At 40.7% G+C, this 15,437-nt stretch overlaps 1 protein-coding gene across 1 annotated transcript; it reads right to left on the minus strand.

The window, feature by feature from the left end:
- Window positions 1–764: 764 nt before the first annotated feature.
- lingo1b (leucine rich repeat and Ig domain containing 1b) lies at window positions 765–14,290 on the minus strand. Its single transcript, XM_079465838.1, has 2 exons — window positions 13,896–14,290; window positions 765–3,534 (listed from the first exon to the last, which is right to left on the minus strand). Exons 1-2 carry the CDS (start codon window positions 13,905–13,907, stop codon window positions 1,684–1,686), a joined length of 1,863 nt encoding a protein of 620 aa, XP_079321964.1. The 5' UTR covers window positions 13,908–14,290; the 3' UTR covers window positions 765–1,683.
- Between the last annotated feature and the right edge of the window lie 1,147 nt (window positions 14,291–15,437).

A 15,437-nucleotide genomic window follows, 5' to 3' on the forward strand; every position in this document is an offset into this window, starting at 1 on the left:
ATTTAAACATGAGGCATCTGTGCCTAGACTGCAGATGACACGTTCCTCATTACACGGCTGTGGGAGATGATGGCTTGTCAGGTTGGTCCTATGCTGATATGTGCAATGACTTTGTGCCTCATAGCTTTGTCTAAACATGTGCATTCAAAAACCACAGCATCTCTCAATATTTGAGAGTGTGGTACATGGATTATTTTGGAGAGGAAATGACAGACTGTGAGTCACATTTATTAAAAAGATTGAAAAAACAAAACATTGTCTATCCTTAAAGTATAACATATCATGCATTCTTAAAAAGTGAGATTTTTTTAAAAATTAGGGTCAAAATAAATTAGGCAGAATAAGGAAGGGTCTGAACTCCAAGCTATAATCCTTGGTTGATGCATTACTTAAGATCCTTCAAATTCTGTCATGAATTTACTCACTCTATAGTAGTTTCAAACCTGAATACATTTCTATGTTCTGATGAACACAGAGAAAGCTATTTGGACAAATGCTTGTAACCAAATAATTATTGGGCTCCAATGATTACCATAAAAGGAAAAATTACAATGGTTGTCAAAAGTGCCCCAGAACTGTTCCTGTGCTACATTCTTCAAAATATCGTTCTGTAGAACAAAAAAAATCTAGTAATTTTTCATAGTCAATGGGGTCCAAGAGGCATTTGGTTACAAGCATTCTTAAAAATATTTGGGTGGACTGTCCTCTTAATAATCTACCCGCTTCATTTACAGAGCAACAGAAATGAGCAAAGACACTGGTGTACAAAAGCTTGTCATTTTAATATGTTTTACAGTCATCCATTGTCCCAAAATCAGCACTGTAAGTGTTTTAAGGGTTTGAAGAACACATTTATCTACCGAACAACTGCTGCCTCGTGAGAGCGATAGAAAATGGCATTACAGCATCACAAATGAACGCCATCTGGATGACTAAATCAATAAAACTGTAAACTTCTCATTAGTAGGTAAATAAAAACCGTGAAGATCTGTCAGATGATACAGTTGTTTAGTGTGAATACAACCACAGGTCCAACAGGTTTGTCACATTTTCAGTCAGAGCAAATGGCTTTAAATTCAAAGCTACATCTGGCTTAGGATACTATGTACGGTGTCAACGTTGAAATTGCACCGTTAAATCAAAAAATACTTTATGATTAATACTTGACTTGACATATTATGGTTGTCAAGCCTAATCAATAAATCATTTTTAAACCAAATCAATCTGTTATAAAGAGTTGGTAATGGACATTTACAGTGATTGCATTAGAACCTATACACTTTGCATGTATCTATATGGCACATGCACTCCAGTAGGCTCAACAACCCAGTTGCATTTAACCACTGTATTGCCCAATGTTCATTGACCTAATTATGTACAGGAAAAAACATAAGAGGACAGGTATAAACATACCGGTGCGCTGGATTCTGGCTTCTGAACAAAGGACTATATACTTCAACACTTACCCAAACAAATACACAGATAATTGAAACCTGTCTGCTTTCCCTTTGAAGACACAATCCAAGTGAGTTTGTTCTATACAGTTTGTAAAAAAGCAAAAGGCTTTTGTTAGGATAATGTTCTTTTCACTTCTCTATAATGGGTGCAAATGTAACCACGCCCTCAAGGTAAGTCAAGAACACATATACCTCACGTAATGCACACACAATGGTGATTAGTCCATTAAATCATCTTCATACTGATGTTGTGCGATCCCTCCGGACTAATGTCTCCATCTACTTTTCGTGGCACGTATTCAATCTCAATGTTTGGCTTGGCATTGCCTTTTCCTCGACTCCAGAGGAACAGGAGCACCAGACAGAACAGCACCACACCAAGGAACGAGATAAACCCCATAGTTGTAGCGATAATCAGAGTCTTCATATCAAAGGGAAAGGGATCTGCAGCACCAGTCCCATTTGCCCCCCCATCATTGGGCTGGTTTGAGATGAAGGCAAAGGTCTTATTGGGCTGATGGGGCCAATTAGGAGAATAGCTATGAACGTGTAGGTGGCCCGAACGGGTGTCGTTGCCCCCTGCGTTGACGGCAAAACATGTGTACGTGCCATTGTCTTGTATTTGGGCGTATCTAACCTCCAGGGTGCCGTCTGGAGACACGGACAGCCGGCCGATGCTTTTTGTAGTAATAAATTGCTTTTTGGGAGACTGCCACATAATCACGGGTGCCGGGTCTCCATCTGCCTGGCAAGGGAATTGAACTGTGGTCCCCTCATCCACGTATCGATGAAGGGCTTTGTGATCTCGTATCTTTGATTTTTCACAGGTGAAATAGTTGGCCGGGAGAACATCCGGAAAGTCTTTAAACTCTTTACCCTGCAAAAACTCTGGCGTCTCACAAGATGGCTGTTGGCGGTTGAAATTGAGTCTCCATCGACGGCGAAAGACCCAGAGCAGGCGACAGTCACACGCCAGGGGGTTGTCGTGAAGAGCGAGCATCTCCAGGTTGCCGACCGAGTGAAACGCAGACTCTTCTAAAGTGCTTAGACTATTGCTGGATACATTGAGAACCCGAAGGTAGTTGAGCCCTCTGAAAGAATAAGGCTCGATGCTCGCTAGCCGGCCCCCTACCAAGTGAAACGCCTGGAGCCTCAGCAAATTGTGCATTTTGTTGCCCTCCACAACCTCGATTGGATTGAAGGACAGGTTGAAAAAGCGAAGGTAAACCAGGTGTTGAATGGCCACATAAGGGACGGCAGTAAGATTGCAGTTCGTGATACTCAGGGTTGTGATGTTTAGCCCGTGGAGGGACCTGGCAGTCAAAGTCTCTAAAAGAGGCCAGTTTGCTATCTCTAAGACTTTGAGTCGATAGAGCCTCCTGAAGGAATAGTCTCGAATGATGTTGATGTTGAGATGGCGCAGCCTGAGGGTCAGCAGGTTGTGAAGATGACTGAAGGCCTCTGTTGGCACAGAGGTAAGGTTGCATCTTTCCATTGTGAGCTGCTCTAGGCTACTGAGGCCGTGAAAAGCTCGGTGAGAGATAAACACCAGGTCATTATCCCCCACCTCTAGCTCCTTCAGGTTGTAAAGGTCTTGAAACATATAGTCCAACAAAATTACAATCTTATTCTCACTAATATCTAACTTAGTGAGGTTACTGAGGCCAGTGAAAACACCCAGCTGGATCAACTTAAGCTTGTTGTTGCGCAGTCCCAGTGTTCTTAAGCCAAGGAGGTTGCTGAAAGCCCCCGGCTCGATGACCGCAATGACGTTCTCATTAAGCTGAAGCTCCTCCAGGTGAGGGTAGTTGAGAAACTCCTCAGGGTTCATGGCTTTCAGGCGGTTCTTGCTGAGATCCAGCAGCCGCGTCTCAATAGGAATTCCCTCGGGGAGGGCGATCAGCTTCCGCCGGTTGCACACGACCGAGCGCTCTTGGGCGCTGCATTCGCAGCGAGAGGGGCAGCCGGTGGCGGAACCGGAAAGGACGGTACCCAGCATCAGGATGAGAATGGGCTGCCAGCATGCCATAAGGTAGCTGTGCCCATTTGCCTCTCCAGCCACCATTTTGATGGTAATCTGCTGAGAAAGAGAGGAGAGAAATTAGGTCAGAATTCATATAGATGGAATTCACCGTGTAAGACAAGAAAGGCACAACATCTGAGAGACTATCTTGAAGTTCTTAAAATAGCAAAAGATGGCGTTAGAGAAAATGCTGATGTTAAAAAAATTGAACAGACTACTGCACTGGTGCGTAAAGGCAACACACAGCTTTGATTTATGATAGAACAGAGACATTAAAAATAAGAGGATGAAGCCGTATAAGAACAAGAAAACAACAGAAATGTAGGCTTTTATCTCTTTTACATTTAAAGCATACAATTTAACATGACTAGTGGCATGGACCACTAAAACAGATGAATGATTTAGGCTGTAAAACATTATAGAAGTGAGAAAAATGAAAACATCTCTAGTGTTGCAATGTGATTATAACCTTGAGATTGCATAAAAACATGGCATGAAGAATTGAAACGGGGAGAAATCGAGAGGTTATTAAAACTAATTCAACTTTGTCTCGCCTGTATTTCCGTGTGCGTAAGCCTTCTCAGGCTTTCACATCTGCTTCCTCTGCAAATTGATCGAGCTAGCTCAATTCCGATCTAATAGCTTCTCTCAACTATGTGCTTTAGAATGATGGAGATTTAGGTTCACGGCCCTTCAGGAGCCTTGTGAAGCAGTGACATGAAGGAACACAAGGCACTGCCCATAAAGACACATGAGCTGTATTCCATGAGACATAGGTTTGCTAATTGGACTAGTCAAATACAAATCATGTTAAGTAGGCAGGCCAGTTTAATAATTGATTAGGTAAACATTAAGTAGCTTCCATTTGTAAAGCGAGCGAATGGGATCCGAAATGAAATACTCCTTACGGCAGTTAATTGAAATACATCTATGCAAATTCAGTGGTTAGACTTTAATTTAGCTAAACCTTAGAATAACAGTTAAAGGCCTTATAACATTGTGTCTTCTCAACGCCACAGAGTATTTCTGCATAAATGAATAGCAAATATTAACTTGCATTTACATTCACAGGGGGGATATTATCACAGCTTCTAATGACGTTTAAATTCATTCTATTATTTACCTTCGGGAAACCTGTACAAGATGCAGAAAGAGTGTGTTATCTGACTAAAGTACACACCAGAGATTGGCCAGAAAATATTTTGATCATCTGAAACCGTCTGTAAAAAGAGTGTGATAGAAAAAGCCTACATGCAGACAACTGCTTAATGCACCGTCACTGCAGAGATGCGCAGATTTCATCTCCGAGTGTTTTCAGGTGTGTCGGAGACGAGCGAAACCCTTCCGAGTTCTGGTGTGAAATGAGGTGAGTAGTTCCAACAATAACAATTTCATATTAGTGCTCCTCAGATAGATCAAAAGGGCCGTTGTTGTCAAGAGTGCTTATCCCTCATTCATCTATCGAGTGTGATCTGCATGCAGGCGGGAAGGAGAGAGATCCGGCTACTGTGAGAGAATTACAACATCGATTAAACGACTCGTGTGGCATGTGGAGGTGTGAGGGTGAAGGTCATGACGTAAACAGAGCTGCCAAGACTGAGATGTTTTAATAATGGGGAATCTACCACTGATCTTCCCTGGCTAAGCAGGCATCATGTTGTCGGCCTCTAGGATTTTTTTTACGGCTAAAGCTATTACACGTGACATCGCCTGTTATGTAAATATCGCAATAATTTGCATGTCTCCCAAATATGTGCCAAACATCCGCCTTTAACCTTTAACTATAATTGGGGAGATTTTTCTGTGGAGAGGGGATGTCAAAGGTGCGACCTCATTAAAGGTTATCGACAAATTCGCCTGGTTATTTTCAACAGATGCACAAAAGCAGACGGAAAATCACTATAGTATTACAGAAGGTCTCTTTGGTGTGATCACAGTTTTCTTAATTAAACAAGACCATTGCATCCAAACTCGAAATTTGTGTTATGGTATCACATAGCACTCCCGTAGGAAATAATAGCAGTGTTTATTCACAGAAAAAGTGTACCTGTTTTAACACTGATAAAAAGCTTACTGTAAACAATTGTCTGGTTATTTCTTGGCCGATCATTTGTGAAGGCTTGCCAATCGGCGAAGTGAAAACTATAGTAGTTTAACAAAAAAAAATGGACAAATGTTTTATGTTTCAATAAAACTGATTCAACACACCCCCACATACAATCATTCATTTTTATTCAGTAGGCTTCATAATAACTCTAACGTTTCTTTTAGCCCAAATGCTAAGGTATGCAAATGCCTTAAAACTAATTTAGACTTGGTGGTCAACTGACGGCAATTGAAAAGCCACTAAACAAAGTGTTGGATTTATTATCCAATTAAAAGATTAAATCATCGTTCAGGAAGCCCCTATTCTGTAAACATACAAATCAAAGTCTGTCAGGCAACCATGAATAATGCATGAAGAGGAAAAAAATGCTTCTCTCTGTTGCGCTGCCAGAATATTGCATTGACAGAGTAATTCTCAATATAGTGAACTCACTCACATGGTCAATATCTCATCTTATTAGTCAACACCCCCGCGCACGAGTTTCCATGTAGAGAATTGTGTCTTTAAAGGCATATCTTCAGGGCACTTAAGTCTAACCAGCCGTACCGGAATACATCGAGACAGAAACGTGCTCCTTTAGCCTGATTGATTTTAAGAAATACACAGTAGTCAATGAGAGCTATTCTCCATGTGGAAAAATCTTTAGAGTCTGGCCAGTTGAACCTGCACCGTAACAAGTCCAAAGCTGTTAGCACCAAGGGAAGCTCTGTTGTCATAAAGTGTTGTCAAACATAAAGGTGCAAGCAATAAGTAACAAATAAAATTTTACTTTTTGCGCTAAACACAGATTAGTGCATATGCTATGTTATGCCTGCGTCAACATCAAAAGGGCAGACTTTCCTATTTTAGCACAGCACTAAATGTTCTCTGTATTTAATAATTACTAAACAACGTTCGCACCAAGCATCGCTTCAGCCTCTTACACGCATGACAGACCTCACGCTGTTTAAAGCAGGTTGCTCTTCTAAGATCTCTGTGGTGGAAATTACTTTCTCCCCCTGTATTCTGTTCCCCCGGTAACATGGGAAGGTCATACCCGTTCAGCCCTGCCCGCTGGATTCCACGGAGGAAATGAACTGTCGACCACAAGTTTATTTTAACATAACGCTCCTCTGAGAGAAAAGGACCCTCTGTAGTCTCCGATCTCATACGTAATTTCTTATTTTGGCACATTGCAACATTAACTGTAACTCGACGCGTTACAGCATAACTCAAATTCAATTAAGCCCTCACATTAAATTTGCAGGGGCACGAACGGGCCGTGTATGATAAAGCAGTTTAAACGATTTGTCGATCGGTCCAGTTCAATGAAATATATTAGCAAATTAACTGACATATCTGCAGCTTTGGTTTTCAATTATCTGTTGTCGGCAGGAGGGAGGAGTGAGGGAAGGCTTCGTTTTCGCAGCGTCTGCCAACCGATGCCTCCTTCCTGTGCTAATGGAGGACTAGATCTCTTAGATTACTGCACCTTCCAACACTCATGAAGTTAATAAGTGTTGCGCTTCAGAGATTTGTCCTCTTCTTCGCTATTTGTTACTTTCAGGGCCATCTGTCAAGCCAGAGGGGAAAATCAATTCTGCCTCCAACATTGGAAACCCAAGCTATTTATCTGTTTACGGTACTAGAGACCTTCAATAACTAAGAGAGAAAATAAATGTGTGAGGTTGAAGCACTTAACAAATATGTTTTACTTTGCCGACAAAACACTGTTTCTCGCGGATGTTTAGTTTGAAGACGAATAACGCAGACAAAACCAAACACACCCTTCAGGGCGATATCAAAATTCATTGTCATCGGAGACCACAGATAGCGGCTATCAGTTAAATTGATTTTAGATTTTCATGTTACACTGCTCGTGTGTTTTAATGCTCACTGGATGATATTCTGTCTCACCCACTCATGTACAAATGTAATTTAAGCCAAAGGTCCATCTTCCTGCTCCCTCTCTCCTACTCTGTCCTCTCTGTTTCATCTTGGTGATAACCTTGAGAAAAATCTCACATCTTATTTTCTTTCCCTGTTCACCATCTTAGTCCTGACCTTGGCGGTGAGCCTCAGCAGGACTAAGCAAGGCAAATAAGCAAAGCAAAGGAGAAACCCACTTCAAATCCTTCAATCCTGTTTATTTGGGTTTTATAGTATAACCCAGAGGTCTTTTGCACAGCATGAAATAAACAACAAGAAACACATTAAATTGCAGTACTTGTGAATTGGGCCAAAGAAATAACAGTTTAGCTAAGACTTTTCTCACAGTTTTTCTGTTTTCAAAGTGTGTGGTGTTGAATTGTTATTATGAATTAGGTATAGACGGCTTCATCGGACATACACGTCTGGCCTGAAGTTAACTTGGGGTCTAGATTTGCTGATCTGGCTAGTGGCTAATAATATAACTATTTATATTGAATTTTATTTATACTTTTTTATTGAAAATAATTGTATCAAGTAAACAATTGTTGAATTTCATTGTATATTAATTTGATTAAATGAACTAAAATTTATCAATTTGTTGAATGGGTTGTGTAACTTAGTCGCATTGAAGTTTAGCCAAGAACAGTTCTTCTTCTGGTAACATATTTTACTGGTAAGACATATTTGAACTTGCTGGCTAATTCAATTTATGTAATGTTATTAATTTTGCTTGTTTTCAGAGATCATCTACATAGAGACTGTAGGATTCTTTGCCGATGCGTACTGAAGAGGATTTTCTTTCTCTTCTTGAAGAAACACTCTTATGTCTGAGTTTTGATTCCAAAAGTAAGTAAGACTTAATTGTCAGGACACAAAGTATAAACAAAGCTGAGATGGACTGCAGTGCATCTAACTTTGTCTTATTCTGGGGGAGGCCTTTATAGTCGGCTTCTCACGCACACATGTCAGACTGTTATCCAGGGTTACCATAACTTTAAAAAGATGTCTTTAGTATCTGGTGGGGCTCCCAAACTATAACAAAGACTCTACTATATACAACTAGAGATAAACTAACAAAATACCTCACTATGTTAGATGAACTTATAACAGTAAAATGATTCCTTTAGATTTTGGTTAATAAAGTCTTCAACAGTACCCGTAGGTAAGTTTGGGCCACAAAAGTATGCATGCGCAGTAACGTTTCTTTATGTTGTCGCTTTGAAACCGTCTATACTGTGTGCTCTGACATGGTGTTAATGCTTTGCATTTGAATAATGTGTTTTTATAAAACATACATTTAAAATTTCACCTAACATTTCACATGTGTATAAGATGATTCATAAGTGCCCAATATTAAACTAACTCCTTATAAAGAAAAATGTGCTACAGTTCAGGCTTGAAACTAAATACTCTACATACAAAATACAACACAAATGTTAAGGGTTATTCTTGATACAAAAAACAAACTAAGATGTTACTGATATTATTAAATATTAAATAAAATTACACATCTAGTCATTGTAAAAATGCAATAATTCAAATGTTAGAAGAAACAGAAGAGAATCAATGAAGAATTGGCTTCAGGATGTTCTAAAGTGAGGCACAAGTAGAAACAATTTGGAATCACATTTAGGAAATGTTTAATTTAGCTTTGATATACATTAGATTCATTTTAGGAAAATTAAATAATGATTTATTTGAGCTGGCAAATGGAAATAAGGATAATGTTTCATAATAGTACACTAGTGTACTGCAAAGCTACTTTAAGTTCAAAGTATATAAAACATATAATGCTGTAACTAATCGGTTATACTGGGAACTCCCTCTGGGGAGTTCATCCTGTTTGTTCTGCCAATCTATTTATTCACCATCCTCACTCTCTCTGCCTCTCTCTCTCCCATTCTCCCTCTCTTTCATTTCGCAGCTCTGATCACATTGCACACATTTCAGAGTTTGACACGAATGGTGAGACAATGGACTCGAATCAGCGATTAATAGCTATATAAATAAACCCAACGCATAAATAGCTATCTGCTAATTTGGTGGTTATCGTTTGTCTGTTTTCATGCAGCATTACAGTGGTGAAATGGCACCGGTGACCCAATTTCCTCTTTCATACCTCTGTGTTTGTAATATCAAGATTACTTTTACCCTGATAACATTAAAAATGTATGTAAAGAAATGTTTTATTGATACAGTTTGCTAACTGTTTTGAATAAGTCACTCAAATCAGTTGAATTATTACTGTGCAGTCAACGGAGAAACTGTTTTGGTAATGTGTGTCGCACCTCTACCAAATTGGACTGGCTTATAAATAATAGCAAAGGCACAGTAGCGAAATTTAGTTTACCAATAATTCTGGATGAGAGGTCATTTACATTGCATTAAAATTGCCCGACATAAGAGTGGCAAATCAAGTTGCTGCCATATATCATGACATAAGCAGGTGTCTTTATCTGTATTTACAACAGCAGTTAATCACAAAAGACCTGAGCCAAATCAATAATCAGCCCTGCTTGCCCCATACATTTGTCTTCTTCCTACCTCACACAAACAACTTTGTATACCAAATCAGCTCAGGTTTTAAGCCTACGGATGCGGCATTCAAAGCAAAGACATATCTTCCAACTGTTTACTTCCATTTGACTCTTTTGATCTTGTTTTTTGATGACAGTGAGATTTAGATCAAAGCCTAAGGTTTGGAAAGCTACATTCCACTAAAGAAAAAACTAACACAAACCTCGATGTCAAAACATGGGAACCCAAGACTTATCGAAACGAAAATGTCAAGCACTGTGATAAAAAAAATTTCACTCTTCAAATAAATGATATGCCTAAAACAAGGTTGTTTCATTTGAGAGGAATAATATACAGATTGAAACTCTACAGAATGGTGGAACATTCTTCCTAACTCAGTCAGGTCAACCACATCTCTCACAACCTTCAAAAAAGTACATAAAACCCATCTCTTCTGTGAATAGTCGACAGACAAATGAGAAAAAAATGAATACATTTACACTAACCCTCTCTCTTTCTCTTAACAGGTAGTGGTCTAGCTTTTGTGGAAACTTGTAACTTTGTACTAGCACCTATTGTACTATTGCTCTTGTATGAAATATCGCTTATTGCTCCCTGAATTCTTTGTAAGTTGCTCTGGATAAAAGCATCTGCTAAATGACTAAATGTAATGTAGAATCGTAATAATTGTTGACAAATAAACCTTAAATGTGTCATATGGTGTGACGGCAAAACTTCAGAATAAAAACTGAATGAAGATAAATCGCTTTTAATGTTATTTTAATATTATCAAAAAATGATTAACAGTTTTTTTCTAAATGTTTGCCTTGTCGCACCATAGGACACATGTACAGCATATTTTTCAACTACCCAGTTGTAAACAGGAATATATACACTTAAACAGCAACTAAATCCAAGAAACTGGAAAATGACATCAAAAAGGTTCTGACCACATGCACCAACCTACTCTGTATCTGCTGGTGGCCTGGAAGTTTCACGCTTTCATAAATTGACTAAATGACACGAATGTTTTAACTCCAAGCGTGGTTGAGATTGAAATTAGTTACGACCTGTCACGCGAATATTGGTCTCCTGACTAACTGCCTGTGGAGCAACGGTAGCAGTTTAAATAAGCATCCGTCAAGGGGTGCGAATGGAACAGATGTAGCGCATTTCTGCACCGTCTCACACTGCTCTCTTAATCTTGACAATGAAATGGATCCATCCCTCGTGAACGACATCAAGAATGTGCCCACCCATCCACCTGCTGAAACATTATAGGTTATTTCGGCACACGGTCAGGCTAAATTTGCGAAGCCCGAGATGCTGTCAGGTTCCTTCTCATCGCGCAAAGTCTAATTGGGCCCGGCTCCGTGTCAATCCTGCCCTCAACTTTCTGGCAATGGTTAATAATAATTCCATAAAGTGTTTTTCTTTCCTCATTAAAGCTCTTGAGATTCACTTTAAATTCACCGCAACCAGCAGGCAAAGCTGGTAATTACTCCAAGCGCTCGCTCTCTTTTAAACACAGGCCTCTTTGTTTTGGGTTTAATTGAAACAAAAAGAGAGAGAAATTGTGGAGAGAATATAGGACGATCGTAATCACGAAAGCATCTAGCTCAAACCGAGCTCCTTGGAGTTCTTAATCAATGGTACTATTAGGAAGGAGCTTATCTCACAAAATTAGCCACGGGATAATCACTCTCAAGCATTCTGAATTACGTCAGAATTGTTCCTCTGACCAACACTCAATCCGAGGCAAATAATTGTATTACTCGGACTGATACAATCAACGATATCTTCCTCCTCTTTCACAGGGCCCAAACATGGCCATCGACAGCTGCCCAGACGTTGAGGTTGCTTGAGATACGGTGGCGACTGCTTTGAAATTATTGATAGCATTGCTGCAGACATGCAAACAGAATTTCATTCACACATAACCCCTCAAAAGGGATGGAAAACGGGGCCCCGTCCCCTTCCGTATTTTTTTTTTACATAAAGCTGTTATGATGAAATTTTAATGGGAGAGTCTACTGCAGTAAAGCGACTCTGTGACCTTCTGAATACATTTGTGGGAGGTTGGAGTGAGCGTTCGCTGTCTGATATGCCACTCGGTCGCCTCTCACAGCAGCCCCTCGCTGGCTCTGTCGCTATGTACAGCCCATTTTAATAGTCCCTCATTTTGTGTGACAGAAATGAGGCACTTCGCTGATGGCGTCTGATTCTTGCATCTCTCCACAATGAGGTTAAACGCATACCCAATCTCTCTATCTGTGCCACCGCAGCTGAAAGCAGGCCCTCACCGAGTGCTTAAAAAAGCGTGTCGAAAAGACGACGGGGTAAATTATTTGAGATGCGAGCTGGTAAGGTGAGAAAGTGAGGGCTGGGGGGGCTCAGGATTCACAGGTCGCAATCGGCAAGGATCTGTATTGTAATGATTTCTGAGATTATTATGCTTGGGCTGCATCGTTCACAAACACTGTGAAAACATCAGGACTGAAAGGCACAGGCGCTAATTTATGTGTGAACACACGGCACGTGAGCGAGGTGATGCAGTTCCCCATGTATAGCACTGCCTTATCTTGTTTCATCTGGTGTTTGTTATCAGACTGCAGCATTATCATAATGGCTATTACCACCAACAGACAATTTGCTCAGAGGGAATATTGTCTGTTAACACAATTGCCAGCTTATGTAAAACATATTTCATTGTAGCTATAGACTATAGAGTCTAATTTGTATAGTGACTGTTGGATTGTCAGTCACTGCTTTATGTTTTGGCCTGGATTTCTCTTCTGCCAAGTTACAGCATCTCTAGGATGTGGCTAGGATACTGTTGCCATGCAGTTGCTTTATGTTCCTATCCAATACATGCCTATATGCATATTGCAGATGCATTATATTTGGATGGATAGCCCTGTGTGTTCAGAGGGGAAAAAAACAGCAGAAGCAGGTTCGAGCGCATTCTCTGCTTTAAATCTATCTTTAAAGATACACTGTGTTCTGTAAAACCGGGCATACTATGTCCTGGATTTGAAACTGTGAATGTGCTCAATACCACTAGACATTTGTTCGCACATCAGCAGGGTACTTTGAACATTAACGGTCTGTATGATAGAGGCTAGAAAAGGCATTCTTGGTTTTTATGGACGCGCACTGACAATGCACCTTTACGTAAACAGCTATGCATAGATGGATCTGACAGTAGTAAAGGATGTGAGGGCATTGAGAAAGCATGAATCTTTGATGTATCCAGTAAGACACCCTTAATGCATTCCTGGCAGTCTTCCAGGATTAAGAAATAAAGTGTAACCTTATTCCTTTAATGCCACTTTACAGAAGGAAGTTTCTTGTTCTAAGCTTTCAAACAGGGAGAAACGAGATAGAAAATGAGTGAGAGGGACAGAGAAAAATGAAGAGAGTATAATGCAGCCGGCTGTGAACTAAACAAAACACTCAAAAGCGATATTTTACTTTCATGCATTTGATCAAATAAAGATGCATAATTTTAGCAATAATGGAAAGACAGAAATATACTCAGAACGTTGTTTGTACACCATACATTCACGCCTGCAATTTAGACAGAGATGTGGTGATAGGGATGTTTTTTATAAATACTGAATGCAAGTAAAAAAATATGTATGAAGCCTCACACGGGAAAATTATCATTTATATCGAATGACCCCCTCCCTGTTCAATGACAGTCCACTGCCATTTCACATCTAATGTCCGGTAACCAGAACCATTATTCAGCATTTTTCTCGCACGAGCGTGTCCCATTTTCTAACGAAATACATCCCTCTTCAAAAACAGAAGTCTTATCTTCCCTCCGAACATACCAGAGTTCTCTCATCTAGCACAAAAAGCAAACAGCCCTTACCAGAAACGTCATGCGGTGGTGTCTAAATTTGGCGATCCCATTCTGCCAGAGTGCAGTTTACATCCAAAGCGCTCCAGAGTGGCAGTGTGGCACAACGGAGGCCCTTAAAGAATTTAATGAGTAAATAGAAAAACAAAACAGCACGCAATTCCTCAAATAGCAAGAGGTCCCGGAAAATCTCAGGGTTGAGCAGAAACGGCTACGGTCCACAAATAAGAGAGTCTGTCCCAGATGCAGGCATGCATGTAAACAGGAGCGCACCCGCTCGCGTACATGCCATACCCAGCAGAGCGCAAACGCGAGCGCGCAAATGAAAGACGGAGAGGGAGGAGTCTGCGCCGTGCAAGGTGGAGGGAGGAGCTGTGGCGCATTGAGATGGAGAGATGGAGGAGGCTGAGGCAGAGAGGGTAGAGAGAGAAAAAACTCAAGACTGGCAGGAAGCAAAGCGGGATAAGGAGGGCGGTGGAGGTGCGATGAGGGGAGGGGGGTTGGTGAGGAGCAGCACAAAGCTCAAAACAGGGATAATGTAACTAATGAAATGAAATATTGCTGTTCATAGGAGTTACTGCAGCGAGGAGAAGGGGACAGGGGGTTCTAGCATGCAGTACTCGTGGGGGTGACGGAGGTTTGAGAAATTTGAGTATACATTTGTGAGACCTCTCTCCACCTCGGTGTCATTCTGTCAGGATGCTGTGATTAATGCCTGGCTTTTATGCAAAATGCAGCCTGCATCAAAAGCAACCAGGAGCTGCAATGTGACAAACAGATGACTCATGGAGGTAAACAGGCATGGTGGATAAACAACAACCAATGGAGAGCGAGTGAGACAGAAAGAAAGAGAGAGGACAGGGAGGAATTTGGCTGAATGGGCTGAGTCTGCTTAGCCAATAGCCATAGTGAACTGCAAGGTCAGTCTATGGGGGATTCGCCCTGTGGGATATAATCAGGTGTAAATCCTTGTAAATCCCCACACCGTTATACTAAACAATAAACGTGAAGCAGTGGCGCGGCAGGTAGAGAGATGAGCGAGATTACCGGAGGGGGATAATCAAATGCAGATTTGATGGAGGTTGGAGGGGAAGGGTGACGTGGAGCATAAGACACAGGGGTGTTAAGCAGCACAAACAGAATGAAGAGGCGCTTCGATATTCTTCTGAGGGTGAGGAAGAGAGAGGTGCAGACGACCTTACGTGTATGAGGGACTTATCTCTTCACAGTGAAACCAGATCAAGTCGTGATGTGGGAGATGATGTACGTGAGAACCATTGTGGATCTGTCCTAGCTGTTTTGTTAACAGTCTAATCTTCCCATGGAACACCAACGCAGAGTTGGCAATGGTGCGACTTATTGTGAGCTGTTGGGTGGTATATGGCACCAGTCAAGATTTTTTGTGATTGAATTAATTCTCTAAATGTTATGAAAGATTGATAGGTAGGTGGATAGATAGACAGATAGCATTTTGACATAGGACCTTCTGACATTTAAGTAATAATCTAATTACCTGAGAGCGTCTGGAATGCTGTAAACCATACAAGCAGGTAA

Source organism: Barbatula barbatula (assembly GCF_947034865.1).
Source record: "Barbatula barbatula genome assembly, chromosome: 1".
Taxonomy (NCBI): Eukaryota; Metazoa; Chordata; class Actinopteri; order Cypriniformes; family Nemacheilidae; genus Barbatula; species Barbatula barbatula.